This window comes from Montipora foliosa, chromosome 11 (assembly GCF_036669935.1).
Source record: "Montipora foliosa isolate CH-2021 chromosome 11, ASM3666993v2, whole genome shotgun sequence".
NCBI classification, from domain to species: domain Eukaryota; kingdom Metazoa; phylum Cnidaria; class Anthozoa; order Scleractinia; family Acroporidae; genus Montipora; species Montipora foliosa.
In genome coordinates this window covers 21,224,721-21,246,128 of record NC_090879.1, presented here as the reverse complement: position 1 = coordinate 21,246,128, position 21,408 = coordinate 21,224,721, and the positions used below count along the sequence as shown (strand labels likewise).

Genomic DNA, 21,408 nt, shown 5'->3' with positions numbered 1-21,408 from the left:
CCGACGCAAAGCGCGGGAAAATGTGCACGCGCGAGCCAAGATTGGTTTTGGTTTCACTTCTGATTGGTTGAAAAAGTGGCGCGAGAACTTTGAACCAATCACTGAGTGAAGTAATGCAAAACCAAAGTAATTCGCTAATTACTTTCGACACTCAATTGAAAATCGCTCGAACTGGCCAATCAATTTTAGCAATTGCCACTTTATGGACACCTGAAAAATTCAGGCGGCCTAAGCGGGATTTGAACCTTTGACCTCTGTCACCTCTGCGATGCCGGTGCAATGCTCTACACACAGTTGCATGGGAGCAGCACTTCAAATATACATTTTCTACTACAAATCATGCTGCAACTAGTTAGTGACTTTGTTGGTAGGTAAACACTTAACCCGAGAAAAGTCATTGGCTCTCAAATCGAGCGCAATTAAAGGCTATCCTTTATCCTCTTATTTTCGTATTGATTGATGTATCGAGTGGTAGCGACTGGCTCAGTCTTCTTGTTACAAAACTTGTCCTCTTCAACGTTGGCGAAGCCTCTGGCCGAATGACCCAAGGAATGTGAAAGTAGAGGGATTTAGGTTTCATGATCCAAGCCACAGAACATTAACACTTTTTTGTTTCATGTATTTCGGTTATACCTAGAGTAAGAGTCAAAACAACACCAAGAACGCCCTTGGCGTAGTAGACAAGGTCAGCGGTGCCCTCCAAAAGCAGCTGGCAGCTGGAGACAAACCAAAAATGATCTCGTCACCGAACCTGGACATGTCTGTTGGTAGGAAAACGTTGGACGGAATCAGTGGAGATGATGACGAGGATGACGAAGGAGAGGGAACGGGGGGAGTGAAACTTCCAAATCCAATGGCATTGTTTGGCGGAGCTAATGCATCTGTGGATGAAGGGGCCACAAGTGCTATAGGCTCAACGGTTGGTACAAATAGGGTTCCATTCTCACACAGATATGTCTAGAAATGCTCCTAATTAGATGCTTGCTGATTTCAATAAGCTTCTCGAAGTATCCCTTTGCTCTTCTCTCAAACTTAAACATCACTAACTCGTGTCTTCTCGGAATACCGACATGCAGTTATCGTCACAAAATGTCCCCCAAATGCTTCTCTTCAAGTAAGAATAAACAGCTGCATTCACCCTACAATAAGCTAAAAATAATGCTAACCTTTACTCCAACCATTTTGTTGGAAATAAGAAGCAAAGGCTGAGACTCAAAGGGACACTTCATGTTGGATGTCAAAATTGGGTGGGCATCTAGTTAGGGCCATTCACCCTACAGTAAGGTAAAATAATGCTAACCTTAACCCTGACCATTTTGTTGGAAATAAATAGCAAAGGCTTAGACTTAAAGTCACACTTCGTGTTGGATGTCACAATTGGGCGTACGTGGACATAAGTGTTCTCACAAAATTCTTTTCAACGAGAATTTTAAATTACCATCGTACGCAGGAAATTATACTTTCCCACCTAAAGAATGAGACGACTTAGAACTTCAAGCTGGAAGAATTTATAAGCGATGAAACATAGCCTCGTATCTGTATTTATTGTGTGTTCTTTTTGTCTCGATTAGCTTTCAGCCATGGACAAAAATCCGTTTGCTTGGGATAACAGCTCAAGTGATTTGAATTCCAAGACAGTTGGCTTATCGCTCACGGATGGAAACGGAAAGCCTCTAGATCTCGCAGGTCAAGAACTGGAAATGTTTGTTCCCCGCAATCTCAAGATAAACCCTGTCAAGCCAATGGAGTTGAACCACTTTGAAGACGGCGATCCACCCATGCGTGTACACAAATTTAACCGAACTAGCACCGATGCGGCTGTTGCCATAGAGATTAAGACCTTTCATTCGGAGATTAAATTCATGGTAGCAGTAAGGTACGGTAAGAAGCCAACCGCCAAGCACTTTGATTATGGACACGTATTTCCCACTCTGGAGGCCTCCAAAAAGATGAAGAAACGACCACATCCATTTACGTTTGTCGTGCCTCATATTCTCTTAAACACACTGCTGCTTGAGGGGATCAATGCAAGTTCCAATGGTTCTGAAGCGGAGCTATTGGCTAATATCACTGCAAAGCAGTTCTATTTGGGCGTTAAGGCCATAAATAAGGACTCGTTAGGCACTGTGAATACGAGTTATGCACTGCGCATCTACGTGCCAGCGTGCAAGATGTTTGACGAGGAAACTAATACTTGGACATCAAAAGGCTGCAGGGTACGTTTCTCTGTTTCTCTGTTTACTCTCTTGATGATTAAATAAAAGTGGCTGACAGTCAAATGAGGTCAAGCGTACGTCTTTAGGAGGCGTACGATAGATTATACAGTTGATACGATCTAAGGAGGCGCACTTCACTTTAGGTCGATACTTCGTTGTTTGGTGAGAACAGTGATAATCTTTATTTAACGATGGAAATTGCATTAACCTTTAAGTTATCCAACATACAGCCGTCAAGTAAACAAATCAATTTAGGGAAAATAAATGATCAGAGAGGAAAACTGGAATACTTCCTTGAAGTGCTTGAAAAGCCCTGGAATTTAATTTTGGACTTCAAGGGTGCTTGAAAAGCTCTTGAAAAAAAGGATTTTGTGGGAAACTGCTTGAAAACTCCTTGAATTTTTGCTAAGGTGAAAGTTGTAGAGATTGCATCATGCCGAGAGAAAATGAAGATCACGCTAAGTTAAAGACAAGACATCTCAAAAATTGAGCAAATTGACTTTTGGGGAAAGACTAATGCAAAAATTAAAATGCAGGATTTAGAAAACACTGAAACACGATGTATGGCATAGAAATCTCCTCACAAGCACTCCTTGAAAATTCAATTTCTGGTTCTTGAAAACTCCTTGAATACTCGTGGGATTTTGTATACAAAATCCAGCACGAACCCTGGTGGAATCGAGGAATCGACCTCGAGACACATTAATGGCAGCCGAATACTTTCACCTCTAAGGGAAGCCTGGTTCCTCTTAACTCGTTTTGGAACATAATTTCTATTGGTTGAGATTTGCTACTGAATTTTTTCCACATTAAGGTTGGCCCCAAAACTATCGCAAACTTGACGCACTGCTTGTGTAAACCCGGTGAGGAAGAAGAAGTGGAGGAGGAAATTGAAGTCGAAGAAACCACTACTGCAGCTCCGACAACGAAAGCTGCTGCTCAGACCCAAACAGTTAAAAAAGTGGTCACCCGAAAGCGCTTTAGAAGAAGCGTTAACAAAGTCAACATTGCAAGTATGGTTCAACCTTAATACAAAACAAAACAATACAATACATAATTGACCTCTCCCCATAGGGGCTTTTCTGGGCCAAATGAAACACAATCAACGAAACGCTTTAACAGAACAACAACAACAACAACAGCAACAACGACTAAGAATCCCAACTGGCCGGAGGCAAACAAGTTGATTGGTAATGGTGATGGTAATGAATTTATATAGCGCATTTCTATTGACATATTCAAATGCGCTTTACAAGCAAGGGATCTATGGCTGAGATCGGACATCAGCATATATAGGGGCCGCTGGCAGCAGCTATCAGTCAATTAACGATCTCACCCAGCACATGAATGAGTGAAATGAGGCCTGACCACCACACGGGGAGCTGCATACTCTACTCTTTACGAATAGTGTGTGGGTTCTTTACGTCCCACTGTGAACATTGAAGGGTTTTGAGACAGGGCCTACGGTTTATGGTCCTTATCCGAGAAGACTTGAACGTCTTAACCATTTGGGGATGTAATTGCACTTTCTCCTCAGTTATTTTAAGACCCTAAGTGTTGGAATCGAACTCACGACCTCCCGCATGGCAGCCCGATGCCCAACCAACTGATCCACCGGTGCACGGTGAACCAGGGACTACCAGGATCAAATTCAACGAGTGGTCAGAATGGGTCTTGAACCCGGAAACTCCGACTCTCAAGCCCGCACTGCCTCCTTTCAGTTCAACCTTTTTGCTTAATTTCGTTTCATTTTGTCCCTCGGCCGACGGATGGTTCAATGTTTGAGATGGCGACAAAAAGTGCTTTGGATTCCATTTTAAATTAATTTTTTCATTGTAAAGTACTTTGCATAGACGTCATCCCAGGGAATGGACCCATGCTCCTCACTAACTTGGCCGACAGACAAACGACCTCTGTTGAGCTTCACGTCACATTTAAAGTGAAATTTCTAACAAATTTATTTTGGCAAAGATAAGAATTGGAGTTTAGGGGCACCTTAAATAATAGTGAGAGAGCAGAGTATTACCTGGCTTTTAGGGAAAGTGTACGGTGATCATAGGAGCACAGCTTTCGAGTGGTTGCTCTTAAAGTGCTTTGAAATTGCATTGCCATGCTTAAAAAAATTCGCGGCACATTCTCAGCCAATCAGAACCAAAAGCAAAAATCAATTGTGACTTGCTTTCACGCGGTTTCCCGCGCTCGGCCCTGGTTATGAAATTGCCGTAACATTTGTATACGCGCGATTTGTAGTGTTGGTGACACTAGTATTTTGTGTTAATTGATCTCTCCGGCGCAGAAACAGAATTCAACCCCTGCTATTTGTGTTTCAGGTAGCATGTTTGTTGCGCCAAACCCGATTGATTTTAACAAAGTATTCAATGCTAATTTAGCGGAAAATCCGGTTGCTCTGGCTGCTGTGTGTGGAATATTTGGAGTATATCTTATACTTGCTATTTATGCACGCAGGGAAGACCTTAAGGATGTTGTTAAGGTATTGATGTTTACTTTAATCTTATGTTATCGTTCTAGTTTTGTTTAATTACTCTTTATAACAAAACCCTTAAAGGAAAGGAATGGAGTTTCATAGTTGCCTAGGCCTGGTTTTCTAGGACATGAAAACCGGTTTATCGGTTACTTGGCAGTAGACGCTGCCAAACAAGGAGCTTTGTCTGAGATCATCTACGACATATCGGGGTCGCGCTGTTGTTTACAATACCACACGTGGCATGTGATGTCCAATTAATCTTGATATGAATGCTTGTCGACCGTTTTTCACCAAAATCAAGTCGGTCAAATTAGAAAGTTGGCGGGAGCGTGAGATATGAAAGATATATGTAGCAATGTATGTCTCTGGAGTCCGAAATACATGCGACAGGTGTTCTTCACGAGACGAACGCGCTCCCATCAGATCTGGACTCGGCTAGCTAGATGACCACTGCACTCATTGTGACACCGAGTCGCGGTGTTGTGAGCTGATCTACCACGCTTCACAGTGACAGAAGCTGGATGTGGTTACCCTGCCACTAAAGCCAAGATGATGAGACTAAAAAACATTAAGACGAAATCCGATAGAAAATCGAGCAATTTCAGTTTTTAGTGGACAAAAATCTGGTACCAGAATAATTTTAAGTATTTTACAGTCCTTTTTACATTTCCTGAAAGCTAAAGATATAAATATTTGCCTGAAATAACACCGAGAACAATTTCCCATGGGAACGAGAAAAATTAAATTTCAACGTTCAGCGAAATTGTGCAAACACAGGTAAAATTTCATCATCAGTTTCATTTAACCAGTACTTTCAAGTGTTTCTTACGAAGTTCAACAGTTGTCTTTGACGTTTGGTGTTGCCAGAAATGATCTTTTTTGAGAAGATATGTAAAACAGTCGTACAGAAGTTTGCAATACGATGTTTATAATCTTGGTACTAGGTTTTTGTCCACTTGTTACTCGAACTTCAGGTGGATTCCGTCTTAATTGTTTTTTGTGTTATCTGTAGTTCAATTAGTGATTTCCTAATTTGTGATATCGTAGGCTGGAGTAACCCCTTTGGAGGACAATGAACCATATGATCGCCAGCATTATGAAATTACAGTTTACACAGGTTATGGAAGAAGCGCTGGAACCACAGCAGAAGTCAGCTTTATTCTTTCAGGGGATGAAGGCGAGAGTCAACCACGCCTTCTCAAAGATTCCAAGCGGAAGACGTTTCAACGCCGCGGTGTTGACATCTTTCTAGCGACGTTTCCAGAAGGTTTCGGAGAACTTAACTATCTCCACATTTGGCACAATAATGGCGGCAAGTGTTTCCTTTTTTAGCCAAGAAAAACATTAAAGTTGTTTTCTTTTTCGGTTTAGGATGATGAGCTTGAAGTCTTCCAATATATTTATCACTTTTCCAACCTTTTCGGTTGAAGCGTGATCAATTTCTGGGTATAGTTGTTACCAGACTTCTGCACGTTTTGCGACTGGCGTTTCGAGCAAAGCGTTTAAAAGAACCCAAGTAAACGACAGCTGTCTTTAACCATTTCACTTGTGTCTCATACCGGTTAAACTTGATCAACCAAATCAAACGAAAACCGTTTTTTTTTTCAAAAGGCCAAGAGAAATTTAACGGAATTAAATTAATTATTGAAAATTGATGAAATTAATGAACTTATTTTAATGGTTGAAGTTGTGATAGTTGAAATTTAAGCCAATCGTACAGTGAAGCATTTACCGAGAGATTAAGAAAAATGCAGTATTCTTCTCTACATTAAAGAGCTTTAGATTCTCGGACGAGAGCGACTACGAAGTGAGCGCGCACCAACCAGCGTCATTTTGGCGGGAAAAACGTGTTACCGTCGTCATTTTAGTACGAGGTTTTGCAAAAATGTCGTCGTGTCAAAACAAGTCAACAACACGGTAGCAGTTTTGGCATTTTTCGATCAGCAAAAAGGGCCAGGTAACAGCAATAAGAATAACTGAGAAATCTATGCTGCTAACAATTAGTAAGATTAATCGTACGGGTTATAAATTTTCTAAGTATCATTGCTAAAAACTGCCAGTAAAATCTGTACTCGTTCTCGCCCTCGTCCTGGAAGCTAAAGGTCCCTTTAGTTGCAGAAGAACCGCAAATGTTAAACCCCTTCAGCTGAGTGATTTCTTTTGTTATTCACGGGATTTAATGGTTGAAATACAATAAAGCATTTACCAAGAGATTAAGAATAATGCAGTATTCTTCTCTACATTTTCGTAAAAGAACTTTAAATGTTCAGCCCCTTCAGTGATTTCTTTTGTTGGTCAAGTTAGAAAAAACGTTTTCACTAAGCTTATTCTATTATCTTTTTTAGTTTATAACGCCGGCTTGCTGAACGTCCTTTACCGAGTTACTTTTCTCTCAACCTTATCTTTCACAGGTCGATTGCCGTCCTGGTATGTCAGTCGCGTTATAGTCCACGACCTGAACAATGACAAGAAGTATCTTTTCATCTGCGAGGGATGGCTGGCAGTTGAAGAAGGGGACGGAAGTGTTGATAGACTTATACCAGTTGCTGGCCACGAAGAGATGACAAGCTTCAACCATCTTTTTTATTCTACAACTCAGAAAAACTTAGCCGATGGACATCTCTGGTTTTCGGTGTTTATTCGACCAGCGAAGAGTCGTTTCACGCGGCTACAACGCATAACGTGTTGCTTAACTCTGCTGTATTGTTCTATGATCACAAACGCCATGTTTTATCAGGTTGGCGGGGAGAGTGACCCAGCTAGCACGTTACAGATTGGTCCTTTGGCGTTCAGTCCAGCTCAGATTGGCATCGGAATCATGAGTAGTTTGATCATTATACCAGTCAACGTCTTAATCGTAGGCATCTTCCGAAGCGTCGAAGCCAAACCTTCGAAAGATGAACTAAAAGAGAGACGCAAGTCTCGAACGTGCTGGTGGTTTCAAGAATTGTTTTTCTGTTTCTTTGAATTCAGCAAGAGCAACAAGAATGATTTTATTGAGATTTTGCAGACGGGTTCCAAGCAAGACGACCAGTTCTTGGACTTAACAACCTCCAAGACAGATCTGGCGCAAAACGATGAAATCACGCTTGGTCAAGGTGTGGAATCAGATGACATAAACTTTAGAATTTCAAAGCAAGAAAGGAAAGAAGAAATGGAGAAAAAGATGAAAAAGAAAAAGAAGAAGAAGAAGAAGCTATTGCCATATTGGTTTCTATACATAGCATGGGTCATTTGTTTCTTAACCTGTTTCACTACAGCATTTTTCTGTGTACTCTACGGTCTACAGTTTGGAAAAGAGAAATCCGCTCAGTGGATATCATCCATGTTGATATCATTCTTTCAAGACGTTCTCATCAGCCAGCCAATCAAAATCTTTGGAATCGCTCTTATTATCGCAATTATCGTCAAGAAACCTGCTGAGGAAGAGGAAGAGGAAGACGAGGATAAAAAGAAAATGGAAGACGAGGAATGGTTACATGACAGTCCCGGAGGTAAGTTATGGAACCTCAAATAACAGAAAGCTAAAATAAGAATGCAGTGTTAATGGAAACGTGTTTACTATACCTTTTGGGCGTCATAGCAACAGAAACGTCGTAATCAAGGCAACTGTATAAGTCTGTAAATCTCGATACATTTTAGTTGACAACACAATTACAGAATTCATCATCATCATCATCATCATCATCATCATCATCATCAGCCCTCATCGTCGATCGAACGTCCTTTGTTGAACGTAGGCCTTCTCACGGCGTTTCCATGTTTGCCATTGCTGCACTTGGGGTGTCCAGTTGTTGCCTGTTTCTTTTTGGATGTCATCACGCCAACGAGTTCTTTGACGCCGTCTGTTTAGTTTGTATCCTCGTGGAGTCCAAATTGTAGCACGGTACGTCCACCTATTATCATTCATTCGCTCAATGTGGCCAGCCCAACGTCATTTTAGTCTTGCGAGGTTGGTCAGGAGATCTTGTAGACCGGTTACAGAACTACCACTCACTAATTCAGATACACTTAACTAACCAGGTTCAACACATTTATTTCACAAGTCGAGTATACATTCGCGTCCCAGCTGAATGGGATTTAAATGGCCTGTCTGTTTGAAAAGACCAAGGCGAATTGCAGGCGGTTTGCCAAGATGGTGGCAAAATGAACGTTTCCAACAATTCCTTGGGATGGCGTAGTGGTGAGAGCACTCGCCTCCCACCAATGTGGCCCGGGTTCGACTCCTCGACTCGACGTCATATGTGGGATGAGTTTGTTGGTTCTCTACTCTGCACCGAGAGATTTTCTCCGGTATTGCGGTTTCCCCTGTCCTCAAAAACCAACATTTGACTTCATTTGCGTTGATTGTTAATTTCACTTTACAGTGTCCCCAATTAGTGCTCCCGCGCTAAGTCGACTAGACACTTAAATAAAGTTCCTTTCCTTTCCTTTTAGAACTCCCGTTCTTTCACGTGGCATAATTACTTTTTTGCCTTTGTTCCGATATGAGTAAATTCTGATTAAAAAGAATAAAAATAAATAATAATAAAATAAAATAAAAATAAAAAAATCATTGGAAAACATGTTTTCAAACGGCTGAATATTGAGAAAAAAGAGAAGCTGGAGAATAATAATAGAGGAAACTTTGACGCGAACAAGGAGTTGAGCAAGGCAGAGAGTTTAAAGGAACAGGTTGTGAACGAAACTATTCTGGAGCTGGTGTCTGGATGGCGAACATGCAAGAAGTGAAAGAATCGCTGAACTCAAGTGAAGTGTATTCAAGTGCACTGTAATTATTGTAAATATCTTAATTTTAGTTCGTAATTGGTCGTAATTTCTAGGGTTTCTTTTGTATATATTAAAATACCTTTCTTTAGTTGAAGTAGGGTGTGTTTCGCTTTTGTGGGAATGAGACTATATTTACTCTCGGTTCGGTACTTTTCGCGTCGTGCGAACCAAGGGAAACCAACGCGTGACATGAAGACTTGAATGTTCTTTTTATTCACGGATCTGGTTTCTTTTTTGTTAAGAATTGGTCTCTTTCTCTTTTTTACATTTTCGTTAGGATCGTCAGAAGACAAAAGGGTGAAGCCAAAGTCGCTTATCCGTCTGCAGCCACCTGACAAATCTAAACTGGAAGAAGCACGAAAACTCAGGTATAACACATCCATCCTAGACTAAAAGTCCTATCGTTTTTAGCAACTCACCACTTCGTTTATCTCGCGCTCCCGTCCCAAACAGAGCTCATTTTCTGTTTTTCGCAGATTCAAAGAGATGAAGATGAATGCAATAATCAAGGAAGTTGCGTTGTACGTGTTTTTTCTCGCGTGTTTGTGCATCGTGAGCTACTCTCATCGAGATCCAACTTCATTTGCCTTCAAAGAAACGATGTACAATACATTTATAGAGGGTGCCTATGGAGGAAAGAAATCCTTTTCAGCTGTAAGTAACACGGCTTAATCGTCATGTCCACTTGCAATCGGCTGTTTCCCTCTTTTTGAAAGCCATTGAAAACTGATTGTTGGGAAAGACCCTCTTAGGGGGTGGGTTAGGGCTCCCCTTCCCCCACATCAAAGAGAGACTAAAGAGAGACAGCACAGTTGGACTTAATTTGAAAGAATTAAAATTGGCCAGGGTGCTGTACGCAATCCGCTTGCTGAAAAATGTAATTTACCACCTGAGGCCTAATCATGGTTTAGTGTAGTATAATCACGCCAATTCTTGAATTTGCCTCTCTGGTTTGGTCAGCACTGGCAGATTATGTCGATGATCTTATTGACTGATATCCTCAAAAGGTATTTCGCATAATTTTTACTTCCTCCCTTGAGAGGAGACCCTTCGCTTTCTAAGCTAGAGACAGGGACGGCACTGCTATTGGTGAGAATGTATGGTCTGGGTTCGATTGCCAGACTTGGCGTCACGTGTCTGTTAAGTTTGTTGGTTCTTCTTTTTTCTCCCGATCCTGCGGTTTTCTTCTCTCCTCAAAAGCCAACCTATGATTTTACATGAGTTGATGTGATTTGTTCAGTGGCCCCAATTAGAACCCCAGCACTAACTGGGGACACTGGGGACACTATAGTTTGTTTCTCATGAAGGAAAATAATTTCACTTAAAATCAGAATCAAAGATTGTGGACAGAATATAAACGGTTGATTTATCACTTGACCACTTAAACACGGTAAAGATTGCAACTTGCGGGGCCACGAGAGTAACAATTCCCTACAGGTGTCCGGAGCTTCCTGTTTAATTTGTCTTACACATTGCTTCGCATAGTTGTTAAATGATTCCATCCACCGATAATTCATTTTATGCTGTATTTTCTTTGCAAAATATAGATCGGAAATCGGGAGAATTTTTACACGTACGCGAAGACCACTCTGATGAACGCGCTGTACACCGCAACTTGGTACAATGGCAATGAGACGGAACCTGGCTTCACACCAGATAAGACAGCTTACATTGTTGGAATGGCTCGACTCAGACAAGTCAGAGTTGAAAACCGTAAGTTTGTCATACAATTACTGAGTTAGGATGCTTTTCATGTACCTACTGACCCGTCGTAATATTGTGCTTTGAGAATTTTTTAATTTAAGCGTTCCCACCGGCGTCCTTCCTCGTTCGGGAAAATAAAATAAAATTAGAAATGAAATGAGATAGACGAGGTGCTGTTTATAGGAAATCGTGTGAATGCAAGTGCATTTCGTGTTTTATGGGCACGGGAGATAGTTAAAGTTCTCAAAAAATTCTGAAGAAATGCACAAGCGAGCTCATTTGATTCTTTATTTATTAACTCAATCCATAGTGATGAGGAGAACATGGATTCGAATCCCAAAACAAACCACTGACGCAGTGCGTCAGCTAACGTTTTTTCCGGAGAGTTTTTTCCATATCGAAGCTTGTCAATTAGCATCTCAGGTCACTTTTAACACTTCCTAATGTCATTACATGTGTGAATCATTTAATTACAGCACATCCCAACAGAACCAAGCCTAAATTACCTTACTTACAAGAGGATAAATGAAATACACGACTACAAGTGCAAAAATAAACAACTACCATGCAGTAACTGAAAACATCGAGAGGCCGCAGCCTGGATGAACAATCTGAAAACTGAAAAACTTTCTCTGGCATAATCTTTCGACCGCCTGAATTGCGGTCTTCAACGGGAGAAATGATGAAAGGATCAGAAATTCAAAAACAAAGTAATTTGGTTTGATAAAACAAGAAAACAAAACAATGAAAATAAGAACTACCAGTAATAAACACTTATTGAAACACAGTGTCGGCTGCTTAGTAAGCGCAGCAGCTCGCGAAACGTTTTATTCAAACAGACCTTCTTTAACAGCTGTCTATATTTTCTCAACAGAGAGCTGCGAGGTTGCTCCAGATTTTCGCCCGTATATGGACCAATGTAATAGTTGGTATGGATTTTTTGCTGAGGATCAGGGCCAGTATGACATTGGATGGCAACCTCTGAAAAACGAGTCACTGTACTTCCCTCCTTTTACTTTTCAATCCTGGGAATTCAACACGTCGGACGAACTGGACACCATACCATTTATGGGTAACGCATATGTTCATTGTTTTAGTAAAATAATGGTCTTGCTATACTTGGAATTGCTGCTAGGGTAGCTAGACCAGTTTCGGACGCTAAACTGGCGTTTGGAAAGCAAAAATATTGCTTGTTACACGTAATTTTTGTTCTCCGGCCGGCGTGTTTTGTGTCTGCAACAATATTTCATTTTAGGCAGGGCCAGCACTGGTTGAGAATGTGCTCAATCGGGCCTATTTTGGAGACAGGTCTCAGTAAACGAGGTGTTAGGGTTAACCCTAACCCAGTCCAGTTGACATTCTCTTGGAGTCGATTGCAAAGGAATGCAAAAGGATACTGGAATATCGTATCCTAGTAATTTTTGCTTGTTAATACTGTGCCAGGTTCTCAATCACCAAGCAATGAAATATGATGAAAAATGTTAAAGGAATTTAAACGCCCCAAAAAAGTTTACAATACGATTACAGAACGCCTAGATGTGTCACTTTACACGTCTCGAACTCTTTTCAAAGCCTTTTTCCCGTCTCGTTCCCAGGGCTTTTCTTCCGCCCGCCCTACCCTCCGCGGAGAAAAGCCCTGGGAACGAGGTTCGCCTTTTCCTCATGCTAATCGCGCCACCTATCAGTATCGGGAACTAGGTTGTTTGCTTATTGACAAATCTCGTTCCTATCTCTCCAGGTTATGTGACGACGTACGGTGGAGGAGGTTATGTGGCAGATTTGGGTCACTCAAGAGATAACGCTTCTAAAATAATTGAGACACTAGAAAGCAATAACTGGATCGATCCACAAACCCGTGCGGTTATCATTGAAGTAGCAACGTACAATCCAATTGTGAATCTGTTTTGTGTCATGACCATGTTAGTGGAATTCCTTCCGACAAATGGTGTATTTCTTTTCACCGATCTAAAAATAGCTCGACTGTTCACCTTCGGTGGCGGTTTCGAGTCGTTTCTCATAGCATGTGAGTTTTTCATTGTGCTCTTCTTCGGCGTCTTTATTTATCAAGAACTGAAACAGCTTTACAGGCTCCGTAAGGGCTACTTCAAGGAGTTCTGGAATTATGTCGAGTTCTTCATGATCGTGCTGGTTTTGACCTGCATCGGGATGTTCTTCACGCGTACGCTGCTGGTCAGCCAAGCCATCTCAAGCCTGGAGAACAACCCTGGAAAGTTTGTCAGTTTTAGCCAAGTGGCATCTTGGAACGAAGTATTCATGTACATGGTCGCCTTAGTGGTGTTCACTTCTTCCATTAAAGGAATAAAGCTGCTTCGCTTTAATCGTCGTATCACAATCCTTGCGCAAACGCTGCGAGGCTCTGCAGGTCCATTGGCTGCATTTTCCGTTGTATTTATTGTATTTTTCCTGGCTTATTCTCTGTTTGCTTTTGCTGTATTTGGCAAGGATTTACCCGATTTCTATAACTTTGTCTCTACCTGTGAAACTGTGATGGGAGTTCTTCTTGGGTCGTTTGATTTTCTTGCCCTCACTGAAGTTGCTCCAGTACTAGGTCCCTTGTTTTTCTTTTCCTTCATGGTGTTTGGAACGTTCATCTTAATGAACATGTTCCTCACCATCGTGCTAGACGTGTTCTCGGAAGTCAAAGAGTCCATAGACGAACAGGAAAACGAGTACGAAATCGTAGATTTTATGATCAGACGTTTCAGAAAGCTCACAGGCATGCAGCCGAATAAGATCTCGGTCAATGATGAATCGGCCGAGAAGAAAAATATCGAGGAGGAAGTGCAGAAGGATCTGATGGCCATGAAAAAAAAGCAGAAGATGAAGGCGAGGAGGAAGTTTAAGGCAATGGATTTGGTAGCACAGCGCTTCACCAGGCTTGAATCATCTCTGAGCGGCTTTTATTGCGAGGAATGGGCTGAGGAAAGGCTTCTTGATCATATTGTAGAGCGGCGGTGGGGTGTCAACCCGGAAGCAGCCTATGCAGTGGCAGATGCTGAGCTGAAGGAAGAACAGCAGATGGAGGAACTGAGACAGGATATGTACGCTGCAGCTGAGCGGTATGATCCTGATGACCAAGAAGGGGTAATCAACCTCAGCTTTGAGGGGGACTCGTTTGGAAACGGCCCTTATGTTCCTTTGAATTCAACTGAGGCTTGATTCATCAAGTATTGACTTGTGGAACATTGCTTCGAACAGTCTGATATCAGATGTAAAGATTAACTGAATGTTATTTATCAATGCACAACTGAGTTAAGAAAAGGGAGGGGGGATGGGGGCATAATAGCTGACCGCCATCAAGATTAACGCCATAAATGTTCCCATGTTGCATGTTTAGAATAATTCCTTGTGGGGTCTTTCATTATCATCAGGGTATAAAGGTGTCTTCTTCAAGGTATAAACACAGAGTGGCAAGTTTTGCCTCGTTGGAGGGGGGGAGAGAAAATTGAGTTATGTGGCTCATCAAAGTCCGTAGGTGATGACGTGAATTTATCTAAACTTTATCTGATATCTTTTATGACAAAGCGCCTATTCTAATTAGACGCTGATCATTTTACCGGCGCATGCAGATATGTCCAGAAAATGCAAGTGATTTTTGAATTAGCGTCACGAAGTGTCCCCTTGCTCTTTTCCGCAACATCAATATGAGTCGTGTCTCGGAATTAGCGTCACAAAGTGTCCACGAGATGCTGCTCTCAAGTAAGGATAAACGTTAACTGCTGAATTTACTCTAACGTTATTGTTTCAGTTAGAAATAGCTAGGAAATGCTTAGACTTTAAGGGACTCTTCGTGTTGGATATCAATATTGTGCGTGCATCCAATTCCGTACATTTTTGGACGTTAGTTGGCACAGACACCTTATTCCAAAATGGCCGCCATTTTAGTATTCTTTGGCCTCGTTCAAGGTTAAATATTCTTTTGAATTTTACGTTTGAAAGCGAGGCCATAAGGGCCAATTTGCATGGAAAGAAAAGAATACTAAAATGGCGGCCATTTTGGAATAAGGTGTATGAAATTACTTCTTTCTGGTATTTGAACGATCGCGACAGCATTACACGTCTAAATTAATAGTACAAAAATACTCTTTGTCACAAAAGAAACCTTGTAATTTGAAATTTTTGACGGTTTCCCTCCATCGTTATTTTCGTCCTGTGAAATACATCACTTTCGAAATCTCTTATTACGCCTCGTGGTTTCTCTCTAACTTTTTAAAAATCATTCTATAATTTCTCACTACCGACCCAGTGATAGTTCCCTGGGGAACTGTTTCTTTCTCCTTCTCTCTTGCTGACAAGAAGGAAAAGGATACAAAAGAAGCAGTTCCTCTGCGATTATCTGATGATGTAACGCAAAAAATCAATTCTTTTTTTTTCTTTGGATTTCAAACCTAACTGAGAACTAAGTGACCCAAGTTTGAAGCCTTGATTTCAAAAAGACACCTGTTTATTTTCATTGGAATCTTCCTATTTAAAGGTCCGCCATTAGTAACTAAAATCTTGAAAGAGCTGGATCAAGGAGAAAATGACATCAAAGACGAATGCAATGCCTGCAATTGTTAGTGCGCATACGTTCTGCGCATCTCGAGATACTCGGGTTTCCTATCGGTGATGTTTACTAATTCAGGGGTATTTTTGAGCGGTTTAAAACTATGCAGAGAAAGTATACTTTAGTAAGTACTCTTGGTATCCAAAAAGAAAATTGGGGGTAACCCTGCATTTTTCAGAGATAATTAAGCTTCAGTTTGAGAAAGAACGCTATACATAGCTTTGTATTTTAAAGCTTTTTACAAATATTGTTCATGAATTGTGTTCGAAAAATGCGTGGTTACCCCAAATTTTCTTTTTCGATTTCAATAGCACTTTTTAAGGTATACATTTCCCGCATAATGATAAACCGGGGCAAAAATACTTTTGAATTAGTAGGCACCGTCCTTAATATGCTCCACGGCAGTTTCAACCTTCCGAATTTTAAACTCGTGCTTCGCATGTATAATAAGCTGCATGTACACCCTGCGATTTTAAGTTAGTGAGTAAATGACGTCACTTTCCCCTAGATCCAACCTTCTGAAGTCCAAAAGGTCAGTTTTTAACGTACTAAGTAATGGCGAACCGTGAAATCCAAATCTTAAGCTCAAAGTAAACAGCCTTTGGATAAAAATCAAAGGTCAAATTTTTTCCTGTCGGGTGTTAAGCAAAAACACTTTTATAATCTAAAGAACTTTCTTGATCATAGAAGTACTTTAAGAGATTTAACAAAAATCAATTCGCCTCTCTCCGTTCCACCATAACTACATTTTGAACTGTAACGTTAACTTACTTATTTTGAAGCCTGACGCATTCATGGCATAATTTTTAAGTCAACAAAAGTAGGAGTGAAGCTATACTTGCCTGGCACTGTACACTATCATTCTCGTCACCAGAGCCACGGATCGACCCAAGGCTCTGGGAAACTCTATATAGGAGATCATGCGCAGTAGGGTTCTCATAGCCAAAAATTGGCTATTTGAACTCTAAGGCGCCTGCTCAGTCCTCGTGCTAACATGAATGCACCAATTAGAGACGCTTTTTATTGTTCTTCACGAAAACCAATGAGAAGACACTTTGCTAGAGGGTTCCCGAGAGATCTTCTCTCCCTCAGTCAAGAGAAGAGCCCTGGGGTCGAGATTGTGTGCACTATCACATTTGAACAAAAGCACATGCGCACCAGCTAGCTGCACTTCACTTTGGGTGTTTTCCATTGATACTGGATTCCAGATTCTCGCGAACCATGTAAAAAATGTCGGCATGCACCCCACGCACGACAGCGCACGGGGGAAAGAGAGGATTCCATTGAAAAGTCAATAAATGAAAACTACCCAAAAAGGCTAAAGAGATCATGTAACAAATACAAGATGTTAAATAGCTCTACTTGAAACGACGCTCGAATGTGCTTCAGAAGAAAAAGCACATTTAAACCCTTTAAAGAAAGCTGACTCAATTGCTGAAATATCGTGTCTTAAGATAACTTCAAAAAATGTTTTCTAATTGCTTTTCGCGTTCTCGACTACGTTTCCTACTCGGCTGATGTGAGAGAATTTTCGCTCACAGAATATTATAGCAATTCTAAAGTACGTGTCGTGCACGAAGAAATGATGCTTTAATAACTCGATGAAGCGAAATACAGAAACCAATGAATCCCTAATTGTTGGTGATAATATTCGAAGCGATGTACACAATCGTTTTCTCGTTTAAATCTCTATAACCTCACAGCATTGCGCAACTAGCTCAACTGACAAAACTATAATGAAAAACTACCTTATTATATACATGAAATTTTCGCGATACTTTCATTTCGCGAATTTAAGTGACGCGAATAATAAGTGTCGCGAACATAACATGACGCAAAAATTAAGTGAATAACAATACATCAGTAATAGCTAATAATGAAGAAAGGACGAGTTTATTACCATTATCACGCGCATCGTAAATCGCGAAATTAACGTGTCGCGAAAATATCCGTATCCTTTTTGAAATTCTTAAAATAACATGACGTCACAAGCTTATACTGGTCTGTGTTCGTGACAGTACACACAGATGTACCACGACTCCACTCGGATTAGAATATGATATCATATGCCAGGGAATACTTAAAATATTTGACGTCATTCAATACAACTGTCATTATTGACAGGTCAAAACGTCAGAGTGTCTAGCAACCAAAAGACTTATAAGTGCATTTTACAAACAAGACCGAAATCCCGCTTCGCAAATTGAAGCATATTTTTTAAAACCAAACATATTGTTTTCCTTGAGTGTTATCAAGCCTTCTTTAATGGCTTGTGTTAGGGCAAACTCAGTCAATAACCAATGGGTGGCTTCGTTAACATGATCGAGGACTTCATTAATTAAGCGCGGTTCTTGCGGTTGAGTACCCGTATGGTGATGGGCCTCTGTCTGTTCGTGTCCATTGGGTCTTTATCAAGACAACAATGCCACATTATTGACTTTAAAAACATCCCTCCGATATTGCCGACCAGAACTGTAATGAGAGCAACAGTATTGTCCAACTTTCCAACCTGATCTGTTTTGTAATATAAGAAAATCATCAACATGTTTTCGGCTGTGAAAAGCAAATGCCAAGCAATTGATAACCCTGCTTGAAGCTGAAAACCAAACCGAGCGTTGCCTCGAAGCTTACTTAAATAATGCGAACTGTATATGAAAAGATAGAGCGGCGAATAGGCGAAAATAAATATAAGCATGTCTTGTTTTCTCTCGGAGCGCCACAACATGTAACCACAAGCGTTTATAAGGAAACAATGTAGCCCAAACACCAGAGCAAGCCACCATGGGAAGACGAGTGTGAAGGCAACAACTGCAACAGTACGAGCTGCAATTATTCCAGCGTTGCTGATGAAGATGATCAGATTGTGATGAAGCCTTAGGTTACTGTTTGCGAACTCACGGAATACCTCCATGCTCGTGATCATCCAAGTAAGCGTGATAAAAGAAATGGGAGCAGATACGTATTGTGTGATCTTAATTGTACCCGGCATCAGCATAACATACAACTGAAGAATAAGCTGCGGGGCAGATTCTAGCAGTCCCTCCACCATTTTTAAACTAAGCGTGTGAATGTACAGGTAATAGAGACGTCCCTTTTCGATTGGAACGCCGCGGTCAGACTTCCATGATTCCGTGAAGCGAGCCGCGCAGACAAGAAACATCTGAAAGCTGTGAAGTGGTGGTCCGAGCCAAAAACAGCTGAAGAGGATGTTGACGACAGGATTGCGGAATATGACATCTGGATTCTCGGCTTCTGCTTTGGCATCATCTTGTTTTGTAAGCATGCGAAGAGTGCTCGCGATCGCAGACCAAACGCAAAGCACTGTTAGGGTAACTAAGGTTACACCAAGGCTTACAGCAAACCATTTCTCGCCATCCGGGTGTTTTGAATTTTTGTATTCTAGTGAAGTGAGTATGTCAGTTGTAGTGTCTGCAACGGCCAGGAAAGTTTGAAAGAAAAACAGAAATGTATGATACCACTTCAAATAAATCTCAGCTTCTTCCATGTCACAATTTTGGGAATGGGACTCTTGCCTGTCTGGCAATGACTCTGATCATTTGGGATTACAATGTTTACCTTTGAATATATCTTACCAAAATACATCACATGACATCAGAAGCACGTGGTCCTCTGGTGTAATCTAAAGATCACGCAAGTATACATTAGGGCATGATTTAACATTGCCCCACTCTTCCGTCATCTACCCTCCAGGGAGAACATCTTCGGACGCTAAACTGGCGTTTGGAAAGCAAAAATATTGCTTATTACACGTAATTTTTGTTCTCCGGCTGGCGTGTTTTGTGTCTGCAACAATATTTCATTTTATTCAGGGCCAACAATGGTTGAGAATGTGCTCAATTGGGCCTATTCCGTAGATGGGTCTCAGTAAACGAGGTGTTAGGGTTAACCCTATCCCAGTCCAGTTGACATTCTCTTAGAGTCGATTGCAAAGGAATGCAAAAGGATACTGGAATATCGTATCCTAGTAATTTTTGCTTGTTAATACTGTGCCAGGTTCTCAATCACCAAGCAATGAAATATGATGAAAAATGTTAAAGGAATTTAAACGCCCTCAAAAAGTTTACATTGCGATTAAAGAACGCCTAGATGTGTCACTTTACACGTCTCAAACTCTTTTCAAAGCCTTTTTCCCGTCTCGTTCTTAGGCCTTTTCTTCCGCCCGCCCTACCCTCCGCAGAGAAAAGCCCTGGGAACGAGGTTCGCCTTTTCCTCATGCTAATCGCGCCAACTATCAATATCGGGAACTAGGTTGTTTTGCTTATTGACAAATCTCGTTCCTATCTCTCCAGGTTATGTGACGACGTACGGTGGAGGAGGTTATGTGGCAGATTTGGCAACCTCGTTCCCAGGGCTTTTCTCCGCCGAGGAGAGGATGGAATTATGTCGAGTTCTTCATGATCGTGCTGGTTTTGACCTGCATCGGGATGTTTTTCACGCGTACGCTGCTGGTCAGCCAAGCCATCTCAAGCCTGGAGAACAACCCTGGAAAGTTTGTCAGTTTTGGCCGTGTGGCATCTTGGAACGAAGTATTCATGTACATGGTCGCCTTAGTGGTGTTCACTTCTTCCATTAAAGGAATAAAGCTGCTTCGCTTTAATCGTCGTATCACAATCCTTGCGCAAACACTGCGAGGCTATGCAGGTCCATTGGCTGCATTTTCCGTTGTATTTATTGTATTTTTTCTGGCTTATTCTCTGTTTGCTTTTGCTGTATTTGGCAAGGATTTACCCAATTTCTATAACTTTGTCTCTACCTGTGAAACTGTGATGGGAGTTCTTCTTGGGTCGTTTGATTTTCTTGCCCTCACTGAAGTTGCTCCAGTACTAGGTCCCTTGTTTTTCTTTTCCTTCATGGTGTTTGGAACGTTCATCTTAATGAACATGTTCCTCACCATCGTGCTAGACGTGTTCTCGGAAGTCAAAGAGTCCACAGATGAACAGGAAAACGAGTACGAAATCGTAGATTTTCTGATCAGACGTTTCAGAAAGCTCACAGGCATGCAGCCGAATAAGATCTCGGTCAATGATGAATCGGCCGAGAAGAAAAATATCGAGGAGGAAGTGCAGAAGGATCTGGTGGCCATGAAAAAAAAGCAGAAGATGAAGGCGAGGAGGAAGTTTAAAGCAATGGATTTGGTAGCACAGCGCTTCACCAGGCTTGAATCATCTCTGAGCGGCTTTTATTGCGAGGAATGGGCTGAGGAAAGGCTTCTTGATCATATTGTAGAGCGGCGGTGGGGTGTCAACCGGGAAGCAGCCTATGCAGTGGCGGATGCAGAGCTGAAGGAAGAACAGCAGATGGAGGAACTGAGATAGGATATGTACGCTGCAGCTGAGCGGTATGATCCTGATGACCAAGAAGGGGTAATCAACCTCAGCTTTGAGGGAGACTCGTTTGGAAACGGCTCTTATGTTCCTTTGAATTCAACTGAGGCTTGATTCATCAAGTATTGATTTGTGGAACATTGCTTCGAACAGTCTGATATCAGATGTAAAGATTAACTGAATGTTATTTATCAATGCACAACTGAGTTAAGAAAGGGGAGGGGGGATGGGGGCATAATAGCTGACCGCCATCAAGATTAACGCCGTAAATGTTCCCGTGTTGCATGTTTAGAATAATTCCTTGTGGGGTGTTTCATTATC

The 21,408-nt window shown here is 41.4% G+C and overlaps 3 protein-coding genes across 3 annotated transcripts in view; 2 read left to right on the top strand and 1 right to left on the bottom strand.

The window, feature by feature from the left end:
• LOC137976790 (uncharacterized) overlaps positions 1-15,164 on the top strand; it is a 62,348-nt gene extending 47,184 nt beyond the window's left edge. Inside the window, exons 32-42 of the mRNA XM_068824133.1 lie at positions 638-919; positions 1,572-2,216; positions 3,031-3,229; positions 4,547-4,707; positions 5,749-6,013; positions 7,113-8,195; positions 9,749-9,839; positions 9,948-10,125; positions 11,019-11,184; positions 12,050-12,247; positions 12,914-15,164. Of these exons, the coding sequence (XP_068680234.1) occupies positions 638-919; positions 1,572-2,216; positions 3,031-3,229; positions 4,547-4,707; positions 5,749-6,013; positions 7,113-8,195; positions 9,749-9,839; positions 9,948-10,125; positions 11,019-11,184; positions 12,050-12,247; positions 12,914-14,355 (4,710 nt within the window). The 3' untranslated portion in view covers positions 14,356-15,164. The remainder of the gene's footprint in view (positions 1-637; positions 920-1,571; positions 2,217-3,030; positions 3,230-4,546; positions 4,708-5,748; positions 6,014-7,112; positions 8,196-9,748; positions 9,840-9,947; positions 10,126-11,018; positions 11,185-12,049; positions 12,248-12,913) is intronic.
• A 2,149-nt stretch (positions 15,165-17,313) lies between these two features.
• LOC137974969 (XK-related protein 8-like) lies at positions 17,314-19,303 on the bottom strand. Its single transcript, XM_068821991.1, has one exon. The coding sequence runs from the start codon at positions 19,245-19,247 to the stop codon at positions 18,081-18,083; it is 1,167 nt and encodes a 388-aa protein (XP_068678092.1). The 5' UTR covers positions 19,248-19,303; the 3' UTR covers positions 17,314-18,080.
• A 779-nt stretch (positions 19,304-20,082) lies between these two features.
• Positions 20,083-21,078, top strand: LOC137976789 (polycystin-2-like protein 1). Its single transcript, XM_068824131.1, has one exon. The coding sequence runs from the start codon at positions 20,083-20,085 to the stop codon at positions 21,076-21,078; it is 996 nt and encodes a 331-aa protein (XP_068680232.1).
• The last annotated feature ends 330 nt before the right edge of the window (positions 21,079-21,408 follow it).